This window comes from Oncorhynchus nerka, linkage group LG5, assembly GCF_034236695.1.
Source record: "Oncorhynchus nerka isolate Pitt River linkage group LG5, Oner_Uvic_2.0, whole genome shotgun sequence".
In the NCBI taxonomy this organism is placed as follows: domain Eukaryota; kingdom Metazoa; phylum Chordata; class Actinopteri; order Salmoniformes; family Salmonidae; genus Oncorhynchus; species Oncorhynchus nerka.
This window is the reverse complement of record NC_088400.1, coordinates 22,651,670-22,668,510: the sequence shown is the minus strand read 5'-3', so window position 1 is coordinate 22,668,510 and position 16,841 is coordinate 22,651,670. Positions and strand designations below refer to the sequence as shown.

At 39.9% G+C, this 16,841-nt stretch overlaps 2 protein-coding genes and 1 long non-coding RNA gene across 3 annotated transcripts in view; 2 read left to right on the top strand and 1 right to left on the bottom strand.

Annotated features, from left to right (window-relative positions):
• Positions 1-2,391: 2,391 nt before the first annotated feature.
• Positions 2,392-6,049, bottom strand: LOC135571771 (uncharacterized). Its single transcript, XM_065018462.1, has 2 exons — positions 5,957-6,049; positions 2,392-5,515 (listed from the first exon to the last, which is right to left on the bottom strand). Exon 2 carries the CDS (start codon positions 4,253-4,255, stop codon positions 3,395-3,397), a length of 861 nt encoding a protein of 286 aa, XP_064874534.1. The 5' UTR covers positions 4,256-5,515; positions 5,957-6,049; the 3' UTR covers positions 2,392-3,394.
• Positions 6,050-8,567: 2,518 nt separating this feature from the next.
• Positions 8,568-11,299, top strand: LOC135571722 (uncharacterized). Its single transcript, XR_010463878.1, has 2 exons — positions 8,568-8,656; positions 10,093-11,299. It is a non-coding gene; the product is annotated as an uncharacterized LOC135571722 (long non-coding RNA).
• A 1,006-nt stretch (positions 11,300-12,305) lies between these two features.
• The window catches only part of gpc3 (glypican 3), a 566,197-nt gene continuing 561,661 nt past the window's right edge, over positions 12,306-16,841 (top strand). Inside the window, exon 1 of the mRNA XM_065018217.1 lies at positions 12,306-12,852. Within this exon, the coding sequence (XP_064874289.1) occupies positions 12,687-12,852 (166 nt within the window). The 5' untranslated portion in view covers positions 12,306-12,686. The remainder of the gene's footprint in view (positions 12,853-16,841) is intronic.

Genomic DNA, 16,841 nt, shown 5'->3' with positions numbered 1-16,841 from the left:
CAGATGGTTTTAGTAGGGCCCAGGCTAGTGGACTATAATAGAACCTAAAGATGGTTTTAGTAGGGCCCAGGCTAGTGGACTATAATAGAACCTACAGATGGTTTTAGTAGGGCCCAGGCTAGTGGACTATAATGAACCTACAGATGGTTTTAGTAGGACCCAGGCTAGTGGACTATAATAGAACCTAAAGATGGTTTTAGTAGGGCCCAGGCTAGTGGACTATAATATAACCTAAAGATGGTTTTAGTAGGGCCCAGGCTAGTGGACTATAATGAACCTACATATGGTTTTAGTAGGGCCCAGGCTAGTGGACCATAATAGAACCTACAGATGGTTTTAGTAGGGCCCAGGCTAGTGGACTATAATGGACCTACAGATGGTTTTAGTAGGGCCCAGGCTAGTGGACTATAATAGAACCTAAATATGGTTTTAGTAGGGCCCAGGCTAGTGGACTATAATGAACCTACAGATGGTTTTAGTAGGGCCCAGGCTAGTGGACTATAATGAACCTATAGATGGTTTTAGTAGGGCCCAGGCTAGTGGACTATAATAGAACCTAAAGATGGTTTTAGTAGGGCCCAGGCTAGTGGACTATAATAGAACCTACAGATGGTTTTAGTAGGGCCCAGGCTAGTGGACTATAATGAACCTACAGATGGTTTTAGTAGGGCCCAGGCTAGTGGACTATAATAGAACCTAAAGATGGTTTAGTAGGGCCCAGGCTAGTGGACTATAATGAACCTACAGATGGTTTTAGTAGGGCCCAGGCTAGTGGACCATAATAGAACCTACAGATGGTTTTAGTAGGGCCCAGGCTAGTGGACTATAATGGACCTACAGATGGTTTTAGTAGGGCCCAGGCTAGTGGACCATAATATAACCTACAGATGGTTTTAGTAGGGCCCAGGCTAGTGGACTATAATGGACCTACAGATGGTTTTAGTAGGGCCCAGGCTAGTGGACTATAATAGAACCTACAGATGGTTTTAGTAGGGCCCAGGCTAGTGGACTATAATGAACCTACAGATGGTTTTAGTAGGGCCCAGGCTAGTGGACTATAATAGAACCTAAATATGGTTTTAGTAGGGCCCAGGCTAGTGGACTATAATGGACCTACAGAAGGTTTTAGTAGTGGCCAGGCTAGTGGACCATAATAGAACCTACAGATGGTTTTAGTAGGGCCCAGGCTAGTGGACTATAATAGAACCTAAATATGGTTTTAGTAGGGCCCAGGCTAGTGGACCATAATAGAACCTAAAGATGGTTTTAGTAGGGCCCAGGTTAATGGACCATAATAGAACCTGAAGATGGTTTTAGTAGGGCCCAGGCTAGTGGACCATAATAGAACATACAGATGGTTTTAGTAGGGCCCAGGCTAGTGGACTATAATAGAACCTAAATATGGTTTTAGTAGGGCCCAGGCTAGTGGTCTATAATAGAACCTACAGATGGTTTTAGTAGGGCCCAGGCTAGTGGACTATAATGAACCTACAGATGGTTTTAGTAGGGCCCAGGCTAGTGGACCACAATAGAACCTACAGATGGTTTTAGTAGGGCCCAGGCTAGTGGACTATAATACAACCTACAGATGGTTTTAGTAGGGCCCAGGCTAGTGGACTATAATGAACCTAAATATGGTTTTAGTAGGGCCCAGGCTAGTGGACTATAATAGAACCTACAGATGGTTTTAGTAGGGCCCAGGCTAGGCTGCAGGGTGATCTTAGGCAGCCATCCATTCTTTAGTCTGATTGATCCCAATGATTGCACTCTTTCTTTTTCTCTTGGCACGGACGCTTGCTAGTTTTCATGTGCAGTTAGGAACTGGTGTAGGTTAGGAAGGTGTTTTTTATTTTAGAAATGATCAATAAATAATATAAAGATGAGATGTACCCCCCAACAATATTACTAACACATAGTATCTATGGGACGAGTAATACAATACGAAAGTAACACTACTGTTTAAGAGGAGCCGAATCTGCCCAGTCCTGATACTCTAGTAAACATGGGCTTACTGTGAGCTGCATGCTGCTTCTCAGGGCTTCTCTCAGGCAGCCAGATGCACTGGTCAAGAATCCACAGAATGCACATAATGATCGACACCGTCAAACTTAAATTAGCCAATTCGGATGAAGTATGTTCTATCATTTGCACCTAATTGGCCACTCCTCAATTCTCTACTCAAGTTTAGGACCTATCAATACCTCAATCAATAATTACGTTGTATGTTGTCCAGATGAACTACAAAATGGGATTCTCATGAAATAACAGCATTTTGCCTTACCTAGTGTCACTTAAATTGCATAACAGATTACAAAAAAATATGGTGTCTGCACAATTTTCTAGTATATACCTCATGGGGTTTTGAGTTCATAAGGGCTGTTTTCTCTACCCTCCTTGACAATATATTTTGGACAAAGAGCAGTGGTTTGTATTATACATGCTAAATATGTCAATGGTTTTGTTTTAACTTCAACAGGGAGTGGGACCTGGTTTTCTTTAAGGGGAAAAACAGAATCTTCCAGCGAAATGTATTAGTTGGGTGCCTCAAATTTCAATTCATATTGAATAAGAGGACACACAAGTATGAATGTTGCCTTACTTTCAGAATTGCAATTTGATTGGGAAGTCCATGTATGTGGAGGTATAGGAGCTCAAGCAGTAGAAAACTTGAGGTGCTGGCACTATACTCCGGTTAGCTCCTGCCCACGTCGAGCACTGATGAGGGGGGGGGGAATAATGTATTTCAAGTCCCAAAAAACGCCAACTTCACAGGCCCAGATTAAATTATTAACTGCAAATGTGATTTATTGAATATAGATAAACCTTGAATGGAATACATATGAACTATTCCAGGACTTTTTACCAAAAGTGCAATTCAGTCCAGTAGTATTGTAGGCTTAATCCCGTTCACTGTAATCAGCCCACAGTCTGTTATTTATAGGAATTCCAGAGCACCTGTTTTGTGGTAGACCAAGCATTAATGTTTGATCAAAACTTTAAACTGAATAATTTATTGGAGGAAATCAAATATAAAGCAAAACATTTCTGATAATTTTCAGACTTGTGGTTATTTGGCTAGTATAATAACTCAATGACAACATACAAAAATGATCAAGATTTGTCAAGGCTAAATTATTTTTGGGTGATTCAGAATTTGAACTGTAAAATGTATGTTGTGCTTTACCTTTTTCACTGTTGCCTTCCTTTTTCCCCAATTTTTTTATTATTTTCTTTATTTACTGTGGGAGATGTGTACAATGTGTACATAGCTTTATTTTAAAAGGTGAACGTGTGGAAGCATATATAAAAATAAAATTAAGACATCTTTGTTTGTGTTTTTATTACAGTAAGGAAATCCAGCATAAAGTATTTCCACCAATATGTAATTGAGAGGCTAGTTGGACTGAAGGCCTGCCTTACAAACAGCATTTGTGCAGTATGTTTTTGTGAGTTTGTTAAAAATGGGACAAAAAAAGTGTGCATTCTTGTCTGTCAGTGTATGTGTTGTGCCCTCTGATGGGTTATTGAAGTGCCAGCGCAGGAATCCCAAGGCAGCATAGCTACATGTATGGCTCTCCTTCAGCTGAGTCTTGGTGTCCTCTGATGGGTTATTGAAGTGCCTGCGCAGGAATCCCAAGCCAGCATAGCTACATGTATGGCTCTCCTTCAGCTGAGTCTTGGTGTCCTCTGATGGGTTATTGAAGTGCCTGCGCAGGAATCCCAAGGCAGCATAGCTACGTGTATGGCTCTCCTTCAGCTGAGTCTTGGTGTCCTCTGATGGGTTATTGAAGTGCCTGCGCAGGAATCCCAAGGCAGCATAGCTACGTGTATGGCTCTCCTTCAGCTGAGTCTTGGTGTCCTCTGATGGGTTATTGAAGTGCCTGCGCAGGAATCCCAAGGTAGCATAGCTACGTGTATGGCTCTCCTTCAGCTGAGTCTTGGTGTCCTCTGATGGGCTATTGAAGTGCCTGCGCAGGAATCCCAAGGCAGCATAGCTACGTGTATGGCTCTCCTTCAGCTGAGTCTTGGTGTCCTCTGATGGGTTATTGAAGTGCCTGCGCAGGAATCCCAAGGCAGCATAGCTACGTGTATGGCTCTCCTTCAGCTGAGTCTTGGTGTCCTCTGATGGGTTATTGAAGTGCCTGCGCAGGAATCCCAAGGCAGAATAGCTACGTGTATGGCTCTCCTTCAGCTGAGTCTTGGTGTCCTCTTGATGGGTTATTGAAGTGCCTGCGCAGGAATCCCAAGGCAGCATAGCTACGTGTATGGCTCTCCTTCAGCTGAGTCTTGGTGTCCTCTGATGGGTTATTGAAGTGCCTGCGCAGGAATCCCAAGGCAGCATAATTACGTGTATGGCTCTCCTTCAGCTGAGTCTTGGTCTCCTCTGTAGAGCTAGCTTATGTGCCAACCGAGAGGCAGGCCATGCAGCCTCCTGCCTGGCCAGGTCAGCTGCTCCTCCAGCAGGCCCTGCAGACACTTCCTCTCTTCCCCTGCCTCTGGGCCTCTGCCACTGCTTCACTCAGCTTAGCCCTCAGCCTGCATCTGTCCTCCTCAACCTCACGGATAGCCCTCCGCAGGACCCCAATGTCCTGGATGTTCCAGATACACCTACTCCTCTCCACCTCTCCTTCCCAGCCTCGGTCCTCCCCTGGATCCTTTGGCCGCCTCTCCTTTCAGTTCTCTGCTGCCAATGACTAGAACGAACTGCAAAAATCACAAGCTGGAGACTCTTACCTCCCTCACTAGCTTTAAGCACCAGCTGTCAGAGCAGCTCACAGATCACTGCACCTGTACATAGCTTATCTGTAAATAGCCCATCCAATCTACCTCATCCCCATACTGTATTTATTTATTTATCTTGCTCCTTTGCACCCCGGTATCTCTACTTGCACATTCATCTTCTGCACATTCTACCATTCCAGTGTTTAATTGCTATATTGTAATTACTTTGCCACCATGGCCTATTTATTGCCTTACCTCTCTTATCCTACCTCATTTGCACATGCTGTATATATATTTTTCTACTGTATTATTGATTGTATGTTTGTTTATTCCATGTGTAACTCTGTTGTATGTGTCGAACTGCTTTGCTTTATCTTGGACAGGTCGCAGTTGGAAATGAGAACTTGTTCTCAACTAGCCTACCTGGTTAAATAAAAAATAAAAATTATTGTGGCCCTCATAATCAGAGCTCAACTCCCCTCCCTTCTTCTGCAAGTCCTCCTTGATGATCTTCTGGAATGGTGTCTCGTTTCTTCGCTGCACCTCTTTGTGTTGTACCATCTGTAGAATAGTCATGTAGAAGTCCTGCCTACAGAGTCTCCTCTTAAGAGGGTAATGATGATGGCTCTGTTACCTTAATGGCTCCAGCCTTCCTGGACCCACAGATATTGTTCTCCACCACCAGTCAACAGGGAGAAGTGAGGAGGGAACAGTGTCTCCACCTACTGACGGTCCTCTGATTCACAATCAAGTTTCTGTGACTTGTCTCCTCTCTCTTTCTCAACCATGGTCTCTAATAAGGGTTGAAAGATAAAATGTTATCATTGGTTAACTTTATATAACTTTCATGAATAAGCCATGTGTGTCTAAGACACACAATCGTTTTAAATCATTATGTGTGATACTTAAAATGTTTATAAACGAATTAAGTAGATTTAAAATAGGCCTACTACTATAACAATAGGCTGAGTAGACTACATCGTTTACAAATAGTTTATTAATGAAAAATGTAACATTGTTAATCGCAAGTTTAATAGTGACATATATTATGGTTGTATATCTTCTGTTTCTTCTTGGATTAAATAGGAATAGCCTATTGGGTACATTTAAAACCGCTGCCATTTTCTACACGGTCGGCTAAAAACCCTACATGTTTATCTAAATTGACAAAGAACTAACTTAGCATACTTAGTTATAATAATTTTTTCATTGAAACGATTAAAGGCGCTAGTACCTCATGCTAGATGATTGCGTTAGTTTATTGCTTCACTAGTGTTGTGGCTGTAGATAGCTACTAAGTAACTTCCTTGACAACATTGTAACCAAAGGATCATGTTTCAGGAAGTAAAGCTGAGGGCGGGAATTTTCGAACTGAAGCCAGAAATGCTGTATATAATGACGAGTTGGTCTTGTCCCCGCCCTGACAATGGGAGTCGTCCCAAAGGTGGGGAGGCAGGCGATTTTCTTATCGGTCTGCTTATTGCTATGTTCAGATTTATGACAGAAGTGGACCCTCTCTCTTTTCGCCTCTTCTTCTCTGTAGAAGTTTCGCAGAGATCGCACCACCCACCACCGGTTTGATCAACACGGGCGAAAAAAAATCTCACTAGAGAATTAACTCCAATAATATTAATCATATTTAACTTATAGCCCATCTTAAGTTTAATTTAATTTAATTGAATATCTAAAGGAAACATATTTATGCTGTTTCCTCTTTGTTTTAACCGGTCTAGTGAGTTTATTCGATAATTCATGTTACATTCTTTCGACAAAATAACTTAGTCTACTGATCTCAGTATCTTTTGATAATAAAGAATAGAAGTAATTGAGCTGTATATGTTGGATTGGACTTTAATAGCCTACATGGGTTACATTAGCAACAAAAAAAAGCATTTTAGTGACTTATTTCGATCTACTCAAGGTGCTGAATGAGAGTAGAAGCACACATCTAGGGAGCTGTTCAACTTCTTTTGACACACTGGTGAATGTGAGGTATTGACTAGGGCCATACAATAGACAAGGAATGCCATGCTCCTCCATCAGACGACACGTTTCAATCGTGCTTGCTTGAACCATGGACATGCTATATATAGTGCATCAGGAAGAGCTGATTCCAAAGATTTAATGATGTGCAGGCTGTAAGTCTCCACTGAATGATTTAGTTGTGAAAGCTTTTGCAAAATTTCACGATTTCCGCATCTTCGAAATATTTCAGTGCTTGTAATTTTCATTATTGGAGTGAAGGTAGCTTCAATGTGAATTCCTTTGTACACACATTTGTTGTTATGTTTACATATTTTACCTACTGTTTTGCTGAACTAACCTAAACGTTTAGAGAGACTATTTAAATCCCAATCCACTGATTATAATACCCTTATGTATATATACACTGTCCATAATTCAAAATCAAATCAAACAAATCAAATCTTAATCATACTTAGTTAGAAGAACTAAGCTGTAGTCTAATAACAGCGCAAACTACTAATTTATTGGAAAGAGACAATATGAACCAATATGCAGAAACGTGCCAAAGTGATAAAACTATTTCGCTAAAGATATGTTTTGTGGCTTCATTCGATTATCTCGAATATGGATATGTGATCAACAATTTATAATTTAAACATTCAAAGTACCAATAGAGGAATAAAAGCGACAGATAGACCTACAACCGTATAGAGAGCAAACAACTTACTGAGAAGAAAACATACTTGACAAATTCGTTTTGAATGACACAACCGTTTATGTAAAAAGGTCTATTTTAAACAATTAGCCCCTAACTCAAAGATTACATACAATAACACGCGGGAATGTGGAGCGAAGTATGTTATTTGAGGCCGCTAATAATTGCGCTTCTTTAGACGGAATTGGTGTGGAGTCGTGTGGGGGTAGGGTTTACAGGTCACACTCTTTGACCATATGATTTAATGGAGGGCAGAGCGAGATGGACAATGAAACAAGTTTATTTAAAATTTGAGGTAAACATTTGACTTTCATTGTTTGCGTTTGAAAAGTTTCAAAAAGTCAGCAAAATGTCGGTGTATATTTAGGACATATAGGCCTACACAAGATAATGGACAGTCTGAACTCATTTCCCCACCCCCAGGCGGGGGACAAAATAGATGCTCATAAAATTTCATGCATGGCAAACCTTTTTGTTGTCAGCCAGAATGGCTGAAGTTGAAAATACAACATCTGCGTGGCAAGGTACGTTATACTAATAAGAACACTCGCTTATGTTGAGAATAGTTGTTGCTTCTGTTTTGAAATGCGCCACCACAATTCACAGGCTGACAAATTAGGTGTGCGTTTTACCTTCCCTTATTTACTTGGTAAGTATTCATTAAAGGACACATAATCTGTATGAAAATGCATAGAAATAGTGTTTTAACCACATGTTTTATCATGCAAGTTATTAGTGTAATATTTGGCTTATTCCTTATGGTATGTATAGATATTTCATTGTCTATTTAGAAGTTTAATATTTTTTTGTCTATTTTTTTCGTTTATAAATATTTCAGAAGGCTATTTCATGCTAGTCTAAAGCTTTTTCTTTAGAATATATACAATATCTTCAAATTAAAGTAATTATACAATAACTTAAATTAAAGTAATTAATCAAGATTAACATATTCAATCTATTATAACATATATTTTCAAACATTAAGTTATTTGTAGATCACTGCGCGCAACTTTGCTTTTGGAAAGAAAACCAAAAAGGTTGTTTTTGGATCAAATTGTAGGCTACTGTTATTTAATCTGCAATTAAGGTTTGAGTTAATTATGCAATTGTGACTAATAGCGGATGTGGTTCCCATGCTGAAAGGGTTTGGTTGGGGAGTGGGGACTCGAGAAATGCACATCACATCACATGACGATACGTTCGCGCCTCTTTCGTAAAACTCTCCGACCAGTAAAGATTCAAAACAACTTAAAGGTAATATGAACAATCAAGATTATTTGTTTATTAACTAATTTAACAAATCAAAATGGCATTTAGGCAATGTAGGGATAGTTTTATTCAATCTGTTGAATAAAAGTTTCAAACCTTTTTGCGCACGATGGTCATGCTTTTTGTGCTGGCAGACTAGTTTAGCTAACCACAAGTATAGCTTGTTATATGTTCTACATGGTATATATGATTCATTTAAAAGCTTCTTTTTTTTAAATCGTAGAATGTAAAAAAGTATGAAGCTGCTCAGTCAAATAAACAACCTATACAGTGCGCAATAACTCGCAAGTAGCCAAAACTAGCGGATAAAATGTTAGCCACAGGTTGCTATGGCTAATTCGATAGTATGAGCATTTATGGCCACATTCCTGCACTAACAGATTAAATGATTTAACAAGCCACCTGTTGTATCATTCATTAATTTAAAGTAGAAACTAGCACATTGGTATTTCTATTTAGATTCAAAGTCAACGTTTGGAAAGGTTGTATGCTAATGAAGCCCCTTACACAAGCAAAATGTTATTGCACCTTTAGGCTATATGGATATAACGTTACTGCTCTATACTTAGGTTAGGTAAAGGTACTAAGGAAATCAGTGAGTAAGGTAAAGGCAGGTAACGGGTATGTATCGAATTGTTCCTGTATTTCCATCTATCGCGCAAATGAGTAGGCTAGCCCAGAGTGCATCACAACCAAACCAAAAAATCCCTGTTTGAATTTATCATGGCGCCTGCCCTTGCTTCCCTCTCCATGCGTTATCCTGATTGTAAAAGAGCAAATCACAGGTTTAGCTTTATTTTGCCAAATCTTGTATTTGATTTAAATAGACAAACGACGTGTTATTAAGTTCACAATAGTTTAACTAAATAACACGTGGATTTGAAAAAAATATTTTTTACTATTTTGTTGCATCTTTCACCCTGTTTATGCTACGATTCTGTAAGAACATTTCAATTGTATTATGTTAAGTGTCTTCGCAATAGCCACACCTTTTGGTGTTTGTTAGATTTTTTTCTATTGAGACTTTTGTTCAGAAGTGGTTAATCTTTTACGCTGCTGCTACTCTCTGTTTATCATATATGCATAGTCACTTTAACTACATTCATGTAGATACTACCCCAATTAGCCCGACTAACGGTGCCTGTATATAGCCGGTCTTTTTTTCACGGTCTTTTTACCGTTGTTTTTTATTTCTTTACTTATCTATTGTTCACCTAATACCTATTTTTTTACTTTAAAAATTGCACTGTTGGTTAGGGCCTGTAAGTAAGCATTTCACTGTTGGTTAGGGCCTGTAAGTAAGCATTTCACTGTTGGTTAGGGCCTGTAAGTAAGCATTTCACTGTTGTATTCGGTGCACGTGACAAATAAACTTTGATTTGATGGTTCTTAAAAACGTGTTCTTCTGCTTCTCTTTATAGGTGACCTTCAAATACAATGCTTCTAAAATGGAAAGTAAAGTCAGAATTACGCCATCCAATCCTCATTGAAAAAAGATTGACTGTTTTCCCAACCCTAATTATTCTGGTTCTGCACAGTATACATCTGTAATCCGCCAGATGTTGTGAGCAGCAGTAGTGTGCCATTTATCCACTAATTATTCTGGTTCTCCAGCTAAGGTGCATCTAGTGTAGTTAGTGAAATAGTTTAGTATCTACTGCCCTAGTTGCTCCTTCTGGCTGGAGCACTTGTATCCCAACACTGGACATTTGGTGACAGCAGTTTCATCTGTTTCCTGTCACTGTTAATTTCTGACCTGTGAGCTAGCATATGTCACAATTTGGAATTAAGTGTTATATTTCTAAAATGTTTTAGTATAAAAAGTAAATACCACTACCTCATTGCATGTTCTTTCATATTTCTGGTATTGTGTATTAGTCATAAGTTATCAGCCTTTTTTTTGTAGTTTGTGTCAAGTTTTGTTGGGGTATTCCAAGTTCTAGAATATTCTATGTTGTATTGTCCTGGCAGTTCCAAAGTGCTCACAGTGCAGGTAGTTTAAATGGACCTACTGCAGTGTGTGCACTTCAAGTATTGCCGGTCACCCTCCCTTTGAAGCGCACTACTGAGACCGCCTTGAAGAGATCCATCCATGGCACTTCATGGGTTTACTGTGAGTTTTGCAGGTTTGCTTTCAGCTTCTGAACATTTCTGCTGTGCAAATCCATGCAAAACTCTCTGTACCTGAGACACTCAACAAACAAGAGAAGAGCTTCTGTTCCCCTGGGCCCCCTTGTATTGTTTTATATTGTTCAGAAAACTACAATATCCTCATGTTCAAGTTGAACACTTCTGCTATGTTTAAGTATGCAGCAGGCAATCTGTCAACACAGCTGTTATCGTGGGCTTGGTCTCGGGGATGGCAAGCATGGGGATGTGTTATGTCTGTGTGGGTTGGAAGAATGGATCTGCTTGGCAAGCAGTTTAGCTTGTTGTTTGTCTTGCTGTTTTTGGGTGGAAGAGTTCGCAATGTTAATGGTGGCCAAAATCGACCAAAAGATGCACAGTATACATCTGTAATCCGCCAGATGTGAGCAGCAGCAGCAGTGTGCCATTTATCCACTTGGTTCCTTCTCTAAATTTAAAACGATCAACTCAACTGCTGAAATAAAAGAACGTTGAAGGGTTTTTTTCTGTCTGTTTTTCCTTTACAAATGCAACATCTGTAGAAGTTTGTATCCTTCATAGGACCAGGCCGTGGAAGCTGTGGCTATAGCCAGTACCCCACTAGGTGGCAGTAGGTGCATATGGGGTGCTGCTGTACACTTGAACAAGAGAAAAGCAGAAAGCAAACTACAGTAGCACTCGGGATTTGACAGAGAATATTACCATGGTGCCTTAACACAATTACAATGTAGGTACACATTGTTACCTAGGACTTGTACATGTTTGTGGTATGTGTAATTACACTTTGGAAGGCCTATTATATGCATAACATTTATAAAGAAAGAAATGTGTTATGTCTAAAATCTCATATCACCCTGGAATTATTGTTTTCAGAGTTACTTTGAAATTATGCTTGCCACACATGGTTGCCAATAAAACTACCATGTCAATGGGTTTTGGGGACACTGAAAGGACTTAAGAGTAATTATTCCAGCTGTTAATTAGGCTAAATCCGTGTGTTGTAATCCTGCTGCCTTTAACCTGGTAGACAATTTAGGGCCGTTTTCCTGGACACAGATTAAGCAGTAATGTTTGGAAATATGTAAATGCATGCTTGAATGATTGTCATTGTTTAATGGATACAATGCATCTGGAAATTCTAATAGAACAACATGGCACTTATTCCATTTTACTATTAGTATTTTTTCAGCATGTATAAACACTGGCACACAATTCAGTCAAATTGTAAAATAATTATTATGAAGTGCAGACTTGCATGAAGCACCATTTCTGCTTTAACCTTATTTTATAAGCCAATAAACAGTTGAGATCCTCAGATGCTCATCTCAGATAGGCAAAATTGTTTTACGATTATCAATTGAATATACAGTATGTGAGAATTCATAGGATAAAGCGAACGGTGCCGGTTTGTGGCGCGCGCTCTTAATTAAGAGCGATAACGCGCAGTCTTGATTCAGTGCTCATCCACCCTGACCGAGTAAATTGAGAGCAAGCAGTAAGGGGGATTTACAACTTTATCAACACCAATGTCCCGCTTTACCCGAACATTATAAATAACAACAGCAGATATACCTACGAGTTTCTAGTTGGACTTGAATGAGACGAACTCTGTGAGGAGAACACCTTACATCAGCACCCCAGAAGGACATGCAGTTTCGCGGCGTTGGTGATCTTTTTGATTGGAAGAGCGGAAGGATTCTTTATCAAATAGGGGTCAGGAGCTGCGCTGCTACCTAATCCAACGCAACATTACGAGTGCGCTGTTCAGTTAGTCAGTGGTCGTTAATCTTGCTGTGGGTTAAGTACTGACTTGGCACTCGACATTTTATGCAAGGAACTGCAGTACGGACTAAGTTTACAAATCGGCTACATTTTGTGCGGGTGAGCCATGGACGGTTTTCCGCTGTCTGGCGTGCTCTTTCTGTGCGCCCTGTGCCTGCCGTCCACCCTACCGGGCGGACAGGTACCAGTGACTCCCAGCTGCCACGAGGTGCGCGCGTCATTTCAGTCTCTCCACCCCGGGTCGAAATGGGCAATGGAGACTCCAGTTTCAGGTAACTATAGCAAACCTCTTTTTGGTACCCGGCTCATTACATTATGTTTTACGTATGTTGATTCGATTATGTGAAACAGTTTAATGTCTCTGTAGGCATATCTGAAGGTGCTAGATTTGAAATGAATTCTATCCGTTTTAGTTTGCAATTTCATGTTAGCAAATTCCATTGTGAACTCTTATCTACAGGTGTATTGTGCCTCTTGGGGAGGACCGGACTACAGCTATTGTTTATATGTGTATTTCACACTATGTAGAAACGGAGTATAATACTTGTATGTCAATCCCAATACAGGTTCATGTCATCATCAACAATAAACTGCACTACAGTTAAAAATGACCACCGATTTCTCAATGCTAGCTATGCTTCCCCCTTATACGAACGGGAGTTAGCATTTAGCAGTCACTTCTAAGCCTGAAAAGGGACTACTAAATGTTATGCAGCTAAAACAGTCAAATATATTCAAATCGGACGTTAGTAGCCACACAGTGGGCCCTTTTACAATGCATAAATCCTGATTGATTGTTACGAATATTCACTTTGTTTAATCAGATTTGTTGAATGTGCACCAGTCTACCCCACGGTCTGCGTTCCATTAACCGCTTTACCTATTAATTCGCCTACTAGAGGTATGTCATAAACCCTCAAAGTTCCAGAATGGGGTGAAAAAGGCAGTCATATTGGTCAGGGAGAAATACAAACCAGTCTAATTGGAATGAATGGCAGTAGAGACATAATCCTGATTTTACTCATGCAGGAAAATACAAGTAAAGCATGTGATATATCAGAACTTGTGTAATATATATATATATATATATTTAAAGTTGAACCTTTATTTAACATGGCAAGTCAGTTAAGAACAAATTACATTTACATTTAAGTCATTTAAAAATAAATTATTATTTACAATGATGGTCTACCGGTGAACAGTAGGTTAACTGCCTTGTTCAGGGGTAGAATGACAGACTTTTACCTTGTCAGCTCGGGGATTTGAGCCAGAAACCTTTCGGGTAGTGGCCTAACGCTCTAACCACTAGCCTATCTGCCGCTACCTACTCCCTGACTAGGCTACCTACTCTCGGACAATATAATTATTGTCAACATAAAATATTGTCATATCATTATAAATACCGTTTATACTGGATTTATACACATTTTCTATATAAATAGCCTCTAAAATATATGTAAACAGATCATAAATGTCTCCATTTTAGTTTTCTTGTAAAGCTGTGAGTGCTATTATTTGATACATATTGTTGCATTTACAACTTGTCTAAGTCATATCATCAACTGATTTCAGTCAGAGCATGGCTGTGGATTGACTGCATTGTTTGAATGGAATGTTGGCATATTGGTAGTCTGAGTACCTGTCTTTTTAGCTAACGTTCCACTCCTTGCCACTCCTTGTCATTGCCAAAGGCTCTTTGGCACATGACATGGAGTAGATTAGCTAAAGAGACTGGTACCCAGGCTAGCATATTGGCAGTTAATTTGAAACGTTTATGGAATCATTCCTCTTAAACATTCTGGCTAACAAACATACAGTGCAGATAAATTATTCAAATTCCTTATTTTACACAATATCTTATCATAGCACTGGAAAACCATGGTTGACCAACTCCCTGACCAAGATGGCTGACCTTGATCACATCATAAGAAGATTCATTTCCATAGGTTCTTCCTATGAATCTTTACATTTAAATGAAGGCTGTAACTCAGGCTCCTCAACAGAAACTCAGATAATGCTGTTCATTCAACACGGAAACAAAGCAATGGTGAAACAGGGCAGTACTGCTCTGTTGAAGGATGACTGATCTAACATGAATCACCTGTAGGCCTTGCATATCCATCACACCTAGTTTGAGCACACCACATCCCCCTGCTGAGAAAGAAGAGGAGGGGAGCTGATTGACAGAAGTGACAGAGGAGAGGAGATCATCTCCTAGATGCTCCATAGAAAGCTACTCCTCAGTGTTACAGGGAATGGCATAAATATGAGCCAGACTGTCATGGCCCTCAGAACATAACATCTCCTGAAAAGCTGCCTAATGATGCCAAAAGAGGACTCTATAGGGCTCTGGTCAAATGTAGTGTGCCATTTAGGATGGAGTCTTCCACTCTTCTTTCTCCCCATTACAAGCCCTTCTCAACAATACAAAAGCACGTAGAGTTGACTCTTACAGCTAGCTACAGTATCACATGCATAAGCCCACACACTTTTCTACTTCAGCCCTCTGGCTCACATTCTCCAACTTTCTCAGTATCCCTCAACCATGTTTTAGCCATTTATTTGTGCCAGTGTAGGGCTTTGGTGGAAACATAGGAGCTTTATCTGTTGCCTCTAACTAACCATCTATCTGTTGCTTCTAACTAACCATCCAATTAAAATAATATAGTCAGACAGTGCCCTGAGCCAGCAATTTAATCCAACCTTTGTTATAGCCACTAAGACCTTGAACATGTATCTTGAATTAGAAAACCTTTTCCATGGTTACACAGGTTTTGAGCTGTTATGCGCTCAAAGTATGTATGGATTAGACAACCCAAATAGAACCGTATTCTTTATAGTGCACCTATTATAGCGCATTAGCTTTAACCAGAGCCTTATGGTCTATCTGGAAGTATTGTACTATGTGGAATAGGGTGCCCCACATAGGTCCACAAGGGAAAGTTACGTTTTCAACTCAAATCCTGGAAAGCGGGGTGCAGAAGTAATCTTTCCCCATCAAAAGCAGTTCAGCCAAGCCTGAATTCAAGCAATAACGACACACATCATTCTTTTCTATTATAACTGGATTTTAGCTCCTGTCCAAATGTTGTGAATGATATTCACTATATTCATATCATAGTCACTAGTCAACTGCATTACACTCCAAAGTTACTTCAACTTCAACCAGTGAATGCTTGTGATTGCTAGCTATATGATCTATTCTACCAGTCTGCCATAATGAGTATTAGCATGCTAATAGCACATCCAGTACATTAAAATGTATATTTCTAAGGCGTATGCAGTAGGTTGATAATGATATCACCACAGTATGTTGTATCGGACATTTCGAACAACATTGCCAGCTAATGAGTAAACAGTCATGGTATTTAATTTAAGAAAATGAACAAGATTTAACAACGCAACCTTGGGGCTAATTTGAATGGGCACTAATGGCATATTTTGAGGGAATTTTACATCCGTGCCCAAGTATGACCCACGTGACTGCAGGGAAAGTCACTCTGTGATAAAGTTATGGCACCATATACATTAGCGGAGGGCATTATATCATTTAATCTCTGAATGTTTAACCATGGTCAGTGAGTGAAATGGTCCCAATCGTTCTCACTTCAATGAAATAAATGCTAAGACAAAATTGTCTAACATCAAATTCTTTAGTATCAAGTAGTACCAGCAGATATTAAGGTACAATATGCTGTCATAAGGGGGAAGAAGGATATCTTTTTTTACTGATTTATAGTGATAAGAGTGTAACTAAAGTGATACAAGCCTGAGGCAGGACAGAATCCCCCATGGCCGTCTAGCTGCAGTAGAGTGGATTGTGACTGTGTGTTGGACTGTGTAGCTGATTGGTGCATGGTCACACTGCACTGACGGAGCCTGTTGCTCCCTGGCATTCCAAATGATTCAGTATGTAAATTGATGCCTCTCTCGTGTCTGAATCTCAACCACAATGTTTTAGTGTCATGTCAGAGTGGCGAAGTGCTCTTCAGGTTAATTGTTTTCACTCCTAGTCAGAGAATCACATTCCCACTGGAATTAGAGCAGTGTAGCAGCAAACAAAAACATGCACTGGGATGGTGTAAAGAGGGCATAACAAATCGGCTTGCTCTCCTGAATGCATTCTCCTTGCTATTAGTAACAATGTCTTGGGAGACAAATTAGATGAGATGGAAGGGTTTGTAAGGATCAAGGACAATCTCTTAGCAACTTCTAAAACAACTGGAGGCATTTAATTGGAGAGTGTCGGCCACTTTGCCCC